This window comes from Cricetulus griseus, chromosome X (assembly GCF_003668045.3).
Source record: "Cricetulus griseus strain 17A/GY chromosome X, alternate assembly CriGri-PICRH-1.0, whole genome shotgun sequence".
Classification (NCBI taxonomy): Eukaryota; Metazoa; Chordata; class Mammalia; order Rodentia; family Cricetidae; genus Cricetulus; species Cricetulus griseus.
In genome coordinates, this window is record NC_048604.1 from 60,285,354 (window position 1) to 60,302,836 (window position 17,483).

At 34.7% G+C, this 17,483-nt stretch overlaps 1 protein-coding gene across 1 annotated transcript in view; it reads left to right on the top strand.

The window, feature by feature from the left end:
- Nucleotides 1–1,001: 1,001 nt before the first annotated feature.
- Nucleotides 1,002–17,483, top strand: part of Hdx (highly divergent homeobox) — a 112,989-nt gene continuing 96,507 nt past the window's right edge. The window contains exons 1-2 of the mRNA XM_027432867.2: nt 1,002–1,148; nt 10,391–11,500. Of these exons, the coding sequence (XP_027288668.2) occupies nt 1,002–1,148; nt 10,391–11,500 (1,257 nt within the window). The remainder of the gene's footprint in view (nt 1,149–10,390; nt 11,501–17,483) is intronic.

Here is a 17,483-nt window from a genome sequence, read left to right on the forward strand (position 1 = left end):
ATTGAATTTAAAAGTTCAGAGTTTCATCAGGCGTTGGCAAATGCCTTTAATCCCAGCACTTGGGAGGCAGATCGCTATGAATTTGAGGCCAGCCTGGTTTCCAGAGTGAGTGCCAGACTAGGCTCCAAACATACACAGAGAAACCCTGTCTCAAAAAACAACAACAACAAAAAGTAGAGTTTCCACATGTTTTTAATAATTTTAAAAGTTATACTGATTTTGAATTTTCATTTAAATACTATAGTTATTAAAATAATTAGTTTGATTAGTATTACATAAAGCAAAGGCACATTCATGGTTATTAGTCCCTATGCTTTGTTTCTAATTTTTAATGAAATGTTTTGTTGAGCTGAGGGTGTTTGTGAACCTTTGTAAATCCAGCACTTGCTAGAATCAGGAACATAAGGAATTGGAGACCAGCCTGGGCTACATGAGTTCCTATCTCAAGAGCAAAAACAAAACAAAGAAAAAATTTAAAAGAGAAGTTTTTAAATATATAATAAAACTCCTTATATCTCAGAATGAGAAAAAAAGTTCCCTTTGTTTTTGAGCATGGCTTCTGACTGTTATAAGACGTATGCCAGATGCTTTCTTTGACAAAGAACAGTGAGTGTCCCTGTTGATAATTGACTGTGTATGGCTAACACCATCTCTGGCTTTACTAGCCATAAATATTTATTTCAGTGAAAACCGTTTTTCCCATGTACTGACACTAACCAGATAAGAACCCGCCTCCCTTTTTACTTTTACTTTTACGTTTTCTATGTTTCTGACTTTGAAGTTTGTGCTTTTCTGAGCAAATTAAATGTTTGTATATATTTTTTTCAGGGAGAAGCTGTCTCCTTTTAGCACACAAATAACAGCCCATTCCTGGGGATTAATTTATTTAAATAAATTGTGCAGCACAAGCACTGAGATTGTATCAATAAAACAAAAGTGTTCAAATTCTACACCTCCCAATTTTTTATTGCAATTTTCAGAGTATCTTTTTTTATTTTTAGATGAATCTACGTTCTGTATTTACTGTAGAACAACAAAGGATTTTACAGCGTTATTATGAAAATGGAATGACAAATCAAAGTAAAAATTGCTTTCAGCTCATATTACAGTGTGCACAGGAGACTAAGCTGGACTTCAGTGTAGTCAGGGTAAGTATTGAGGTCTTGCACTTGAATTTATAGCTTTTTATTACAAATGATATTTGCTTAATATAAGAAAAACTATTCAGGGTATGAAGTCCTAACTTCATACACAGCTTCATTTCCCTAGTGTAAAAATACTATTTTGATAAATAGAGATACCACACACAGTCATATTCGTTCTCATAAATACCTTGGAAACACTAAAACCCTTGCAGTATGACATATCTCTTATATAAATCTTTGAACTAATAAATACTGGTAACATTAATTATGGGATGTTGATTATATGCTTTTTAGAAGCTCTCATTTAATACACATAGAGCCTCCACATTAATAGTGAAAGAGATTTTTGGAAGCATTTGCATGTACCTAGCTTTGTTGTTGTTGTATTTAGACTTTTTCCTCAGACATTTAGGATTTGAGCATTTTTTAATTTTTCAGGAAAGTGCAGTTGTTTTTATGGATACCTTTTCTTTCCAAGTAAAATGTATATATTTAATGGTTTGTGAGTAAGAGACAGGAAATCCCAAGGGAAGAAATTATTGAATCCATTCTTATCCTGTTATGAAAAAAATCAAAGCTGCTACACATTACTGAACAGCAATGAGGTGATAGAGAGGAGGCAAGTGATAAATCTAACAGAACTAGTGACCAACTTTATTGAATGCATTGGTCCTTTCATGTTTATTTAAACAGTTTACAAATCCTTTTAGTGTGGAACCTTAGTGATTCAAAGATTCACAACTTTCCCGCACACGGCAGGCTTTCGGCTAATTTTGAGGAAAAGGGATATATCTTTTTCAAGTTTATTGTGCTGTACAATCATACCTCCAAAGATCCTAGAGAAAAGATTTTTGGATAGAACTGTTTCCAAAGTTCTTCAGAACTAAAGTATTTATTTCACATTCAAACAGAAATTATGCTGTTTATTATAGGGAAAAGTATTCTTATGGTCTGAGATTAACTATCGGATTCCCATTTCTGTCAAAACTAGAAATGTCTTCTATTGATAACTTTAAATTACTACTGAATCTCAAAGAAAAATGTTTAATAACTTTACTAAAAATAAAATATGGGGGCTGGAGAAACAGTCCAGATGTCCTGAGTTCAGTTCCTGGCAACCACATGGTGGCTCATAACCATCTGTAATGATATCTGGTGTCCTTTTCTGGCCTGCAGGTACATGTGCAGGCAGAACACTGTATACATAATAAATAAATAAATCTTTAACAAATAATTAAATATTTCAAGTTGTTGAGATTGCACTTTATACAAATAAACTTTTTTTCCAAATGTTATTTCCTCGGACTTTTTTTTCCCTTTTGTCTTTGCATTACTTTAAAGTAAATTGTCTTCCCAGGCAGCTGCAATGTGGATCATCTCTCATATTTCAAAGTTGTCAATTGCACTATTCCCCTTTATAACTAATTTTATTGTTTTTGACTATAGAGATTGTAGAAATATAGATATTTATATTTATACTGAGTGTGAAGTGAAAATCTAAAACAATGAGAATAGATTTCAATTCTTAGAATGTAGGATTGTGAGTATAACACTGTATAAGATATAAGGAATTTTGTAAAGCAATCAGTTCTCCATTCCAGGAAAACATCAGTGGCACAAAAATGCATTGTTTTGAATTTCCATTCTTTTTCCAATCAGTCAAAAGCTCAGCAAAGTAGTTTGCAGATTTGCAAATCTATGATCTCCCCCATCTTTTGCTGTTTATGTGTCCCACTTGAAAGAGATCATTATTACTTTTAATATAAAGTTATTGTGTTTTTCCTCAGAAGAACGTAAGTCCATTATATTTAGTATTCACTCTAAGTGTAAAGTGAATTTAAGAGGTTGAATAAAACATCCAAACAAAAATAGTCAAAATGAAGAAAACAAACAGTGAGATATAGAAAAAGGTAAAGAAATTTAGAACATGAATGTATGAAAATGCTATAATGAAACCTATTTTTTGTATGCCAATCCTCCTTCCAAAAAAAGAATAAAAATGTTCTGATATTAAGTAGTGGTAATGGTTATAGAATGATGATGATATTTTTACAAAAATATTGTGTTGAAAGAAGAAATTTAGAGGTAGTACATTTTTAAGATAAAACTGAAAGAATTTTATAGCTTACAAATATTGGCAACTCAAATTCATTTCTTTTTTCCTGTGTATAGTCTGTTTGCTAGATCGTCACCTTAGATTATCATAACCCCTGTTTTGTACGGCATATTTTTCATTTTCTTTTTGATGAATTAGGTATTTGCAAAGGGTGGGTGCTTATATCTAAGAAGCATAAGTTTTAGATCCTATACCTGAGCAGCTTAGGGTAAGGTTTAATTACTGTAACCCCCAAACAATGAGTTTTCTTTACTTTTAACATTTTAAGTACAAGCATTTCTTAAGTATATATTTTTGTACTTTTCAATAGGGAACTTGGGAAATAATTGAACTCTTAGTTTTTCATTGCTGTTTAATGATTTCTGATTAAATGTTTTTATTAGGATATGTCAATTATGCTTACTAATGAATTTCATTTCATTATTTTTATGATTCTGCTCTGTATCTCTTCTGGATCAGAAGTGTAATTTTTGAAAACACTATATGGCTTTTTCAATGCACTCCTGAGCTGGATGTGGTGGTGCATACCAGTAATTGCAGCATAGGGGGCAGAGGCAATGTGGTTCTCAAAGCCGGACTATCGACATAGCTCAACCCTGTCTCAAAAAAGAAGTTGCTCAAATGTATAAACTTCAAAGACTTAAGAAAGCAGATATTGCAACAAAAGCATTAAAATAAACCCCAAAATTCTATAAATTCTAAAATCTACTCTTGCAGGAAAATACCATCCACAAAAATAGTCTTTAAGGTTGTTTGAATGTTCTAAATGTTTATAACCTAAAGAGCTGTAATTTGTTATATCTGTAAGGTGATTGATAAAATGTCAATATACAGATTTTTTCATTGAGATCATAATATAATCACATTTCTCCCTTCTTTTTCTTCGCCCCAAGCCCTCCTATATACCCTCCTCATTATCCCTCAAATTCATGGCCTCTTTTTTACTTATTGTTATTGCATGCATGTATGCATATGTATATACATATATTCCTGAGTATAACCTGTTCAGTCCATATGTTACTTGCATGTATGTTTTCAGAGCTGACCATTTGGCATTGTAAAACCAGTTGGTGTGCTCTTCCCTGGGGCAGACTTTTTGTCCCACTCTAAGCTTTCCTAAGCTGATTATAGATCTTTGTATAGGGTTGAGACCTCATATTTTTTAAAATAAGCACTCTAAAATCAGGTGTGGTTAGGGACACACCTTTAATCCTAGCACTGGGGAGAAAAAGGCAGGGGAGAATCAGGAGTCCAAGATCACATTTGGGTACATACCATGTTGAGGACATCCTGAGGTTCATAAGATCCTTACAAAAAAACAAAACAAGAAAAAACCTGCAAGCATTTAGTGTGCAATGAGAATTCTTCAGAACTAAATTAGGAATTTTATTGCTTATATTATGTGAAAAAGTTTTCCTTTTGAGATTATATTCCTCCCACAAAATTTACTCCAAGTATCTTATTTCAATTAATTGTGAAACATTTTTGCAGTCTCTACTATGCAGTATTTATTTAAAAGCATGAATTCAAGCATGGAGGCGTGGCTATGCATACTTGTGATCTTAGCACTTGGAAGGTGGAAACAGTGTTTAGAAATGTGTGCTCATCCTGTACCATATAGTATGTTGTGGAATATAGTTTAAGTTGTGTTACATTCATTTATACTGTGGAATATTTGTTTAATGATGCAAAGATGTGTTGCATTTGTTTAACTCTGTGATGCTGTGTTACTTTGTCTTCCTAGAAAACCTGATTGGTCTAATAAAAAAGCTGAATGGCAAATAGCTAGGCAACAGAGGGATAGTTGGGGCTGCCAGAGAGAGAGAATAAATATGAAGAGAAAGGAGAATGAGGATTAGAGAAAAAGGAGAAGGAGAGAAGATACCAGGGGCCAACCACACAGCCACACAGTCACACAGTCACACAGCCACACAGCCACACAGCCAGCTATGGAGTAAGGAGGGAAGAAAGACATATAGAATAGAGAAAGGTATAGCCCAGAGTAAAAAGGTAAATGGGATAATTTAAGTTAAAAGCTGACTGGAAACAAGCCAAACTAAGTCTGGGCATTTGTAAGTAAGAATAAGTCTCGGAGCTGGGCGTTGGTGGCACATGCCTTTAATCCCAGCACTCGGGAGGCAGACGCAGGCAGATCTCTGTGAATTTGAGGCCAGTTTGGTCTCCAGAGCGAGTGCCAGGATAAGCTCCAAAGCTACACAGAGAGACCCTGTCTCAGAAAACCAAAAAAAAAAAAAGTCTCTGTGTATTGATTTTGGAGCTGGGTGGTAGGTCCCCAAAGAGAAATAAAAGAAAAGAAAATGCAATGGTAAGTTCAGGCATAGTCTGACTACATGATACCCTGTCTCAAAAGAAAAAGAAACAATGCATCTAAACTAAAAACAAACTAATAAAAATCAATACTATATGTAATTTAAATGTTTCTCAGATACCTAAGTGCAATTAATTTACTGGTACTTTAAAAAATTGGGTTGGAAATATAGCTCAGTTGGTAGACTACTTGCCTAGCATGGTTTTATACACATAAACTGGGTGGCATGGTAAACAACGGTAAGGAAGTAAAGGTGGCCAGGGGTAGGGATCACAATGTCAATGTTATCCTTGGCTACATAGGTGAGCCTGGGCTAGAGACTCTGTAGAAAGAAATTTACAAATATGTAAGCTAACAGGAAAAATCAAATGTCCAAGATTAAAAATGCAATTGCCTTGCACATGGAGTCAACATGACAAGTGAGATACTCTTATGTGCTCATTGTATTTTATTTAGCAGCCATATAAGCAAACACATATACTTACCTTAGGTTTTCTATTTTAATAGTGATCTTTTGAAAATAAATCTAAACTTTAATACTGGTTTGCTTTTAACTATTCTTCCAGCTGCCTACTACATTCCACTTAAATCTTCTATCTGTTAATGCTCTAAAACTATAAGAAGGATAATTAAAAGTTCCACTCAGAAATAGAACACTTCACAGGACTGGTATACAAATAAATCATTTGGAAAACCAACTGAAAACTTTGAGTTGAACATCTTATTAATATTGATCAATGGTTCATCCTCTGAAATAGACTAATGATGTTGTTTCAATACCCTCCTAATATGGCATCACATATTACTAACCAACAAAGCAATTAGTAAGCAGAGCTTCTATAAAATAATATGAATGAGAGAATTTAGATTCCTAAAGCACTGTGAGAATTTCACAATGGGAACTAATGAACAGCTAGCTACATAATATCATTCCTAATGATGTGTCATACATGAGGAAACAAGATGTGATCACTGTTTTGCACATGCAGGAATCTAGCAAATCCATCTAAATGTGTGGCTTTGTGTAATAGTTCAAAAAATACCTTATAATCTCCCAGTTCTACAAGTCAAGGCAGAGCTACTATACTATGGTCCTAAATTTTGTTCCTACTCAAATTTAGATAGGTTACATTTGGACATTTCTCTGTCAGGACTTCCAAACCTCCAGAAATTATGTTGACACTAAGTTTTGGCTTTCCAAATAATTATGTGCCAATAATTCTATGTTAAACTTACTCAGAACTATAGTTGTTTAAGGGTGTCATTCATGCCTCAGTCTTCCCATTGACACAAAAGCAATCATCAAAACTAACTACTATACCTCCTCTAGACTCTCTTCCTTACATTGAGATTAATATTCTTCAGCTCCATGTCCTCCTACCAGTCTGCGAGTATTCTCTTCCTTTCCACTTATTTTTCTGCCTTTCACACTATCCAGAACAGTAAATAATTTTAATTATTTGGAAATGAATGAAGTGAAACACAAATATAAACTACCACTGCCAGTAAATGAGTTTTCTAGAACAAGTATATAAAATGGAATCCGGGGAGTGGGAAATCTTAACTTGGCTACCTCCACTTCCTTGTCCACACACATATATACAACTTTAGCAGTTGCTTGGAGACTGAGCCTGCATCGTTTCTCCCTTCTCTTCAATGAGCAACATTTAGTGAATAATTTTAAGTATTAGGGACCCCTATCATCAAGAACCTCTGTTACTACCAACTCCACTTCATTTTTTGGTTTTAGTTTGTAGGAAATTATGATAATGTATTTGTTCAAAGTATGTGTAAAATCAGAGAAAGTGGGTTACAAGTTTAGTAGTCACTGTATTAATGAGATGCATCAATCTTGTGATATCTGTGTTGACCCTGTTTCAGACAAATGAGGTTTTTGGGTTACTAGATAGCTGAATTTCATATGTACATGATATTTTACTGAATTTTACTATGTGTATATAATATATTAAACTATATATTCTATTATATATAATATGCAACTATATGTGCAATCAATAAAAATATGTAAGTAAGACATATGGTCCAGAGATGCATCTAGATATTATGGTTCATGGGTTCAATTTTACCAATCCACCATGCTTTTCCTCAATATTTTTTAAGTTTAGTGGTATATATTTTGTAATGTAAGAATATGTAATTTTTCTTATGTATTTTTTAATTGAAAGCTGGAAACATTTTTAATATTTATGTAATTCACCTTTTGGGAAATTATGTTTATCCAAAGAATAATTTTCTTAGTTTTCTTCACTTGTGATATTTATACTTATACATATTTCAGATCCTGCTTGTAGATCCTGCTCCTCCTGTTCCAGGAAGTCAGAGTGAGTTTAAAATTCCCACTATGTCATTTAAAGCAAAGGGGAACATCATAGTTTCTGGAATACTTTCTTTATTGAAAAATATAACCACGAGAGTAAGATAGTGGATGGATAACTGGTTAGGAGGTTCTAGTTACTTCATAGGAGGTAATGTAAGAAGAAAACATTTGAAATGAAGCAGATTTTTGCTCCTTGCTGAAAAGGTATCTTTCCTAAAGTTATTGTTTTTGGACCTCTATTTCTTCATCTATATAATTTAAAATGTAGTGCCTACTAAAATAACTGAAGTTTATAAAGAATAGTCACTTCAGAATATAGTAATACTGTATTATAGCAAAATCAATGCTGCCTCTACATTGTGTAAATACTGAAAATTGGATAATTTATGAGGTTTTCAGATGCACATCATTAAAATTTTGCAAAAATAAATCTTACATCATTTATGTGAGACTAGTTTATTTAAGGTTTTCATTTACTCATTTATTTTGCTTAATTCTTAAAAGATTATAGTGTTTTAGTAGTTTATCATATGACGTGGATTTTTTAATATAAAGTTGCATAATCACATTATGGAATGCAATATTTTTATTGTGTATTTTAAGAAGAACTATGATTCAGAGAAATTATACTAAGGTAATTATAATAAATTACTTATAGGAGAATGTATTTTATAATTAAATCCTAAATGCAAAGCTATTCTATTACCTTTATTCATTGTTTTTTTCTGTTTTTAAAAGTAATGTATTCGTTGTATAAAACTTTTTAAGTAAAGTGCAAATAAATAAATGACTACTATAAGTTAATGATAAACCAAAAATGTTATTATATAATGGAGTACTACCTTTACAGAAAATTGCTCTTACAAATCAGTTTAAAAAGGTGAATATCCTAATATGAAAATAGGTATATATAATGAATGATAAGATCTATCAAAATAGCTGGGCACTGGTGGCACACTCCTTTAATCCCAGCACTCGGAAGGCAGAGGCAGGCAGATCTCTGTGAGTTCGAAGCCAGCCTGGTCTCCAGAGCGAGTGCCAGGATAGGCTCCAAAGCTACACTGAAAAACCCTGTCTCGAAAACCCAAAAATAAAAAAAAGTTGAAACCCAATCAAAACAGCAATCATTTACCTTTTAACAATTCTCAGATTAGTAAAAACTACAGAAGATTCAAACTGAAGGTTTGAGGTAAACAAAATTTTCATATGTTGAAGGGCATTTAGAAAACAATATGTATTTACTATTTCTCTTTTAGTATTGCATGATAAGGAACCACTAACTCAAAGATGTATGCAAAATGAAGTATATAATAATGAAAATTTCTGAAAATAATGCAAATAGTAGTATGAAATTTATCACATTATTTATGTGTGTGTATATATATCCATAGACATCATGAAGCCTGAAGATTATGAATGCACATTTGATTAATAATACAATGAGTGTTTTCTAATGAGTTAAAGAGCTGACCTTAGTGTTCTTCCATGATATATATATGTATATACCACTTCTGATGATCCCCTTCCTCTTCCCACCTAGTCACATTTCTACTTCCATGCCATTCTTCAATTGCTTTCTGTCTGTCTCTCTGTCTTTCTTATTATATCATTTTTTGATGACTTTGAATTTTATTAGGGCTGTTTTCAGGGTACTAGTTGAGGAATTATTTACAGGAGCATGGGCTCATTACTGGATGCTATGGCACTAAAGAAAATGTGTTTCCTTTACCCCAGAAGCTATTAATTGCCTGTAGATCCCCAGGGATGGTTGGGGCCTGATGAGTATTCCCCATGGCTATTATTATCTGTTTATAGGTTGGGAAGGAAGGTATGGGCTCAAGTCAGTTAAGAGTGTAACCATTCTCAGATATGAGTCCTGCTCTACAGGAAGAAATCCACTATTGGTTCTGTAAACTTCGTCAAAATCACATGGCTGGCGAGGTAATCAGGCCTGGTGGGGAAGCTACAGCTATTATTTTGCAAAATGCACACTATGTCCTCATTAAATTGCTGTCTAAATAGCTATGTTTATACTCATATTAGTGCTCTAACCTTTGGTTAGAGAAGCTCCTTTTTGCTGTGGGCTGTGGTAAATACAGACACGGATAACTATAATTACATTTTAAAAATATGTTCCTGAAAATGTATTTAGTAGGTCAAAGAATAGAAACAATTTTAGAATTCTTAAATATTTTTGCAATTTTTGGTATATATTAATTGGGTGGATCTTATGGCGGAGAGTAATACACTCTTACTAATGTTCTCATGTAGTTATTGAATGGGTCCTTAACCATGTTTGCTCCTAGACTTTGGGTACTTCGTCTTTTATTGGATCTTTTCCTTTTGCCCATGTATATATAGGCTTTGTTTCTATGATAAAAATATAATTTATCACATAGATACGGATTTTTCTAAGTTTGTTGTTACCTTTTACCATATTGCCATTTTTTTAATCCTTGCAGACTTGGGTTGGCAATAAGCGAAGAAAGATGAGTAGTAAGAACTCTGAATCAGGAACAGCAGGAACTGTTTCTGGCACCCCATTGGCAGCTCCAGACATTACAGTCAGAAATGTGGTTAATATTGCCCGACCTTCAAGTCAACAATCTTCTTGGTCTTCTGCCAATAATGATGTCATTGTAACTGGTATATACAGTCCAGCAAGCTCATCAAGTAAGCAAGGGACAACAAAGCTTGCAAATACACAAATTACAGAAGCACATAAAATTCCTATTCAGAAACCAGCCAGTAAAAATGACACTGAATTTCAATTGCACATTCCTGTTCCAAGACAAGTAGCACACTGTAAAAATGCTTCTGTGCTTCTAGGGGAAAAGACAATTATATTGTCAAGACAGACAAGCGTACTAAATGCTGGAAACTCAGTGTACAATCACACAAAGAAAAACTATGGAAGCTCTCCGGTGCAAGCTTCTGAAATGACAGTACCTCAAAAGCCATCTGTGTGCCACCAACCTTGCAAAATTGAACCAGTTGGGGTTCAAAGGTCATATAAACCTGAGCATGCAGGTCTGGCATCACATAACTTATGTGGGCAAAAGCCAACTGTTAGAGACCCTTACTGTAGAACACAAAACTTAGAAATTCGTGAAGTGTTTTCATTGGCAGTCAGTGATTACCCTCAGAGAATTCTGGGAGGAAATACCACACAGAAGCCTGGTTCAGCAGAAGGAACTTGTTTGTCCATTGCAATGGAGACTGGAGATGCAGAGGATGAATATGCCAGAGAAGAAGAGCTGGCATCAATGGGAGCACAGATAACAGGCTACTCAAGGTTGTATGAAAGTGGCAATTCCCTTCGAGCTGAGAACCAAAGTACAACTTTGTCTGGACCAGGAAGAAACCTGCCAAATTCACAAATGGTGAATATTAGAGATTTGTCAGACAATGTACTGTATCAAAATAGAGACTACCATTTGACGCCACAGACCTCATTGCACACAACATCTAGTACTATGTACAGTAATACTAATCCATCACGGAGTAATTTTTCTTCACATTTTGTATCATCAAACCAATTGAGGTTATCACAAAACCAAAACAATTACCAGGTAAGGTATAACTTTATTTTATGAAGATTTTTAAAGTCTTGCTAGATTTAAAAACAATGTTTGTCTACAATTACATTACAGCCTAAGTCACAATTATTTTTAAGTAATTTGAGATTTTTATTTGAAAATGATGGATTGTTGTCAATACCTTGAAGAATATTGTGTTTATCAAGTTTTAAGATGATGAAGTCTTTTAAAAATGTAAAAAGAATATAGTCACTTAATAGCATCTTACCACTGACATATTTCTTTTTGTTAAAAAAATGGTACCTCTATATGAAGCATAGCATTTCCCACATCTAAAATGAGATTAAATTGCTTATGTACCCAATTGCCTTCCTTGGATACATAGGCAGGCAAGCCAATGAGCCCTTCAGCTGTCAATGGCTAACAACTTAGAGCTTGCAGTAGTTTACCTAACTGATTTTTCTAAAAGTAGATGCCTGATTCAAATGTTAAGTTGATCATCTTTTGTATGGCACTTATTTGAAAAAGTTATATCCAGAGTAGGACTTCAGTGAACTTTAGATCTGGGAACAAAACAGTATTATTATTGTTTTCCCTAAAAAAAATATGATTTTGAGAATTTGATAAGAGGGTATGGATGTTTGCTAGTTTTCCTTACTACTGGCCAGAAATCCTTATCCACAATACTGAAGGAAAAAGACTCTGAGGATGTTCCCAATTTAGGACATCATTTTATCCTAACTCTCTCTAGCTTACAGTTTCATACTTCAAAATGGAAAGAGCAATAGCTGACTGTAGTGGTACATATCCTTAATCGCCACAAGCTGTTGGTCACCCTAATTTACATAACAAGTTCCAAGCCAGCTGGGGCTATATAGTGAGGCCCTGTCTCAAAATAAAAACTATAAAGAGCAATAGTAAGGGCGGGGGAAGAAAAATGAAAAAATAATGACATAGACTGAAAGTACATTTTCTAACTTCTGTCTCTTACAAAGAGGAAGTTGGTCATGATTAGTAGTTCATTTTTCAGTTTGCTGTTTACTAAAATGCATACTTAATATAATGTTGACTTATACCATTAATATCCTCATTGTTATGGTGGAAGCTTCACCCAAGCCCCTGGCATCCATATACCCAAACAGTCTGGAATGTTATGGTGGAAATTCCACCCAAGCCTCCTTCCCTATTTCCCTCTAAATCCTTCTGCATCTCAGAAAGCTTGCCAAATGATGAGCCCTCCCCCAGAGATACTGAAGACCACTCCCACAGGGTACTTAAATTGTACCCCAGAGAACAGACTTGTGGTTTTTCCGGTATCCTTTTCCTGTCTCCTCTCTGGGGGGCTGGAAGGCCATCCGGGAGCATTGTATCCATTAAACATGTTTTTTTTTCTAATTCAGTTTGATTTGGTCTGATTTGGATTGCTGCATCGGTGGAGAGGCTTATCGGGGTGTAGAAACTTTTCACTTATCACTTTACACATCTTCATTTTTTATTCTCTTAGTGTTTTATTTTATTATTGATTAATCAATTTATCATAAGGACTTGATAAATAGCTCTGCTTGGCCTGAAGTGTGTATGTAGACAAGATTGGCCTAAAACTTGTTATCCTTTTGCCTCTGCCTCCCTAGTGTTGGAATTGTAGGCATACATCACAATTTCCTCAGTGTATTTATTGTGATAATGATAATGTTTACCATTTGTTGAAGTACTTCCAAATGTCTCAGGCCAATCTGGGATACATAATTAGGTCCTATCTTAAATGTAAACTAATGTATACTAAATGTAAATACCCTGGTTCTCTTATGCTTATTCTTGTAGAGAGTATTTTTCCATGCCTTTAATTGCAGAATATGGGTATCCTTGAATCTAAAATGAGTATTTTGTAGAAAAATGATTATCGAATCTTGTTTTTGTTTTCTCTATTCAGCCATTCTATATTTTTACTAGAGAATAAAATCCATTTACACTTACAGTAATTATTGGCAAGTAAGGACTTACTATTCTGATTTACTAGTTTGCAGTTCTTTTCTTTTTTTTTCCTGTATGGATGTCTTAATTTGCAACTTAATTTTTGTTAATAATATGCTTTTATTCTGTTTTTGTATATCTATCAATTTTTTGATTTTTTGTTTTATGTTCATCATTAAGTCAAAAATGTGAAAATAAATTCTTAACATTTTTTTTCTAATAAGCCCACTCGTAGATTGTCTTGGAATGTTTTGTTAGATTTTCTTTCTCTGAATAGACACTAGGTGTTCTGTTTCTCTTCATATATTGTTTTTTATATACTAATAATTTGGGAAGGAACAAACTTTATTAGTTTTAGCATTCTGGCTTCATAGAGACATTCACTGGTCAGTTAAACATAATATTTTCAAGGCTTAGTCTAGCATAGCGTTTGCAAGTCTTTTAGAACTTTCATAGGTTTCCACTGTCCTTACACATGTTTACCAATCCTCTGTTTTAGTGGCTATGTTAAAATATTTTAATTGGTCTGAGTATCACTCTTGCTTCTTGAGGAACCATTAGTTATTCTATTATATTTTCAACCACTAATATCTTTCTCCACATTTCTATCTGTCATCATTTGTAAGATTTTCCTAACCCTTGTGTTTCCCACCATTTCCTCTAGCCTGATATCTCACCTGCACCACTTTTGTCTATCTGAACTTCCAGACAGAGACCAATCCCTCAGACAGCCTGAGACACATTACAGTAATGAAAAATTTAATCAAATTTTATTTTATTTTTTAATTACTACTTACATTTACATATCCATTCCCCCATTCCCTCGCCCTTCCATCATCCCATGTTCTCCATCAAACCCCCACAACCCATCTACAAACTCTTCCCCAGGGATAGTGAGGCCTCCACCAGGTACCTTCAAAGTCTGCTTCTTGCTCACAGAAGAACCTAGGGATTGGGCCAAAACTGCCTTCAAGTCATTTCATATCACACTAAAAAAAAAAATTGGTCTAAAATGGGTCAATAAAAATGTCATACATTTTATAGCCACATTGACCTTGGCATTTTCTTAGTCATTTGCTTAGTTTCTGTAGGTTTTCAGCTTTTCAGAGCTGCCATGATGCTGTTTTAGTCCTTCACTACTTGTTTTTCCTTTTTGTTTGTTTTGATGTAGAGACTGAATATTTAGTCTTTGCTCAATTGGAACTGCTTATAAAGGCTTGCCCCAGTCTTGCAATCCTCATGCCCCAGACTCCCAAGTCTGGTTATGGTCTCTCACCTCCATCCAACTAGTTTTTTATTTAGTATTGTCTTGGCAGAAGTTTCTAGAGCTTCTTAGTTCTTCTTGTTGCTAATTTCAATCTGCTGTTGATTTTCAAATCACGGAGTTACTACATCAGATCACATAAGGTTAGTGAAACAAACAGCCATGGTATTAAAAAATAACAAACAAGCAGTAGTTTGCTTCAACAAAGAATTGTGTGCAAAGGAAAGATTTGGTAAAAACACTAGTCCAGCCCTCCAAAGACAGTAGTTTACTAACAACAATGTATCTTCTATTTCTGCCCAGAGCGCTGATCTGTTACTAGTCATGATATAAAATACTTCATTTCAGTTATGAAAATGAATGGAAAACTTACTATTAACATTTGACAAGTATATTTTCTGAAATTTATAATTAACATTAACATTTTCTCTAATGTCTTTTTATATGAGCAAATTTAGATAATATTTTCAAGTATTCTGGAGGGTTTAATTTCAAATTTGTAATTGTATGCTACCAGCTGCCTTTAAACCAAAAAATGATCTTTCCAGATACAAATATTTTTATTATTTTAGTTATAAATTTGCATTATTTTGCAGCTGGTATCACAACAATTGCAAATAAAGTTAATTTTTATGTTACATCTGAGGACATTTTCCAATTTCATTTACACATCTTAAAATTCCAATTTTCTTTTTTCTTTGAATTAGAAACAAGATTGTTTTACATGTCAATCCCAGTTCCCACTCCCTCCCCTCCTCCCCTATCACCCCCCCCAAACTAATACCCTAACTATCACATATCCTTTCTGCTCCCCAGGGAGGGTGAGGCCTTCCATAGGGGGTCATCAGAGTCTATCATATCCTTTGGGATAGGGCCTAGGCCCACCCTCGTGTGTCTTGGCTCAGGGAGTAATCCTCTATGTGGAATGGGCTCCCAAAGTCCACACCTATGCTAGGATAAGTACTGAACTATTACAGGAGGTCCCGTAGATTTCTGAGGTCTCCTCACTGAAACCCACATTCCTGGGGTCTGGATCAGTCCAATGCTCGTATCCCAGCTATCAGTCTGGGGACCAAGAGTTCCCCGATGTTCAGGTCACCTATTTCTGTGGGTTTCACCAGCCTGGTCTGGACCCCTTTGATCATCACTTGTCTTTCTCTGAAACTGGATTCCAATTCAGTTCAGTGATTAGTTGTGGGTGTCTGCTTCTACTTCCACCAGCTGCTGGATGAAGGCTATAGGATGGCATATAAGTCAGTCATCAATCTCATTATCAGGGGAGGGCATTTAAGGTAGCCTCTCCTCTGTTGCTTAGATTGTTAGTTGGTGTCATCTTTGTAGATCTCCAGACCTTTCCCTAGTGCCTGATATCTCTATAAACCTATAATGGATCCCTCTATTATGGTATCTCCTTTCTTGTTTTCTTCTATTCTTCCCCCAACTCAACCTTTCTGCTCCCTCATGTCCTTCTCACTCCTCCTCTTCTCCCCTTCTCATTCTCCTAGCTCCCTCCCTTGCTCCCAATTTGCTCAGGAGATCTTGTCCCTTTTCCCTTCTCCAGGGGACCATGTATGTCTCTCTTAGGGTCCTCCTTGTTTACTAGCTTCTCTGGCAGTGTGGATTGTAGGCTGGTATTCCTTTACTCTATGTCTAAAATACACATATGAGTGATTACATACCGTGTTTGTCTCTTTGTGATTGGGTTACCTCACTCAGAATGGTTTCTTCTAGTTCCATCCATTTTCCTGCAAATTTCAAGATTCCATTGTTTTTTTTCCTGCTGAGTAGTACTCCATTTGATCTTCATCTTTGTGGCTTATAAAATTTAACTACTAAAAATTATGTAGAAATAAATTCATAGCATCTAGGTTGTCAATTGCAAGGATTAAATACCATTCCACTATCAGTTAATGAAAAAAGACTTACATTTCTAGAATGTGTTAGTTGCTTATCCAAAATGCTATTATTAAAGAGTTATTTGTAAAGCTAATCTACTTCTCAGATCCTTGATATAGATTTTGTAGGGAGAAGTGTGGAAAAATTGTATACATGCATCAGAATACTTTTTTTGCTTCCAGCCAATCCGAGCTGAAAAAGACAATTACCTAGTACTCTTTCTGATATGGTCCCTAGCCTTTAGCAGTTAAATATGTGTATATAAGATTGCATTGCAGAAATGTTCTTTAAATCTAAGAAATTAGAAAGGATTATGAGACTGGGAAAAAGTGGCGCTTTAAGGAAGGGGGTGAGGAAGATAATAAAATAAAAATAGAAAGGTAAATACTCAGAGTAAAAGAATACATGGGATATTGGAATAGGAAGATGAAGAAGCAGTAGAGAGGAGATCAATCGACAAAAGTGACATATGTATAAATGCCATACAGAGCCAGGCATTGGTGGCACACGCCTTTAATCCCAGCACTCAGGAGGCAGAGGCAGGCGGATCCCTGTGAGTTCGAGGCCAGCCTGCTCTCCAGAGCGAGTGCCAGGATAGGCTCCAAAGCTACACAGAGAAACCCTGTCTCGAAACATCCCACCCCAAAAAATGCCATATGGAAACCTGTTACTTTGTGAGCTAATTTAAAATATACATATAATAAATGTTCTTTTCAACCAGAAGCAATTTCCTCTTCTATTCCCACATTCTTACCCTGTAAAAGAGTGTTTTGCATGTTGTCATGTTTGTCTTTTTATTGTTTCAGAAAGTTATAGCAAGTGAACAGTGAAAGTTGTAATCAATTCAATTAATTAAAAAATATTTATTGACTTACACGCCCAGCG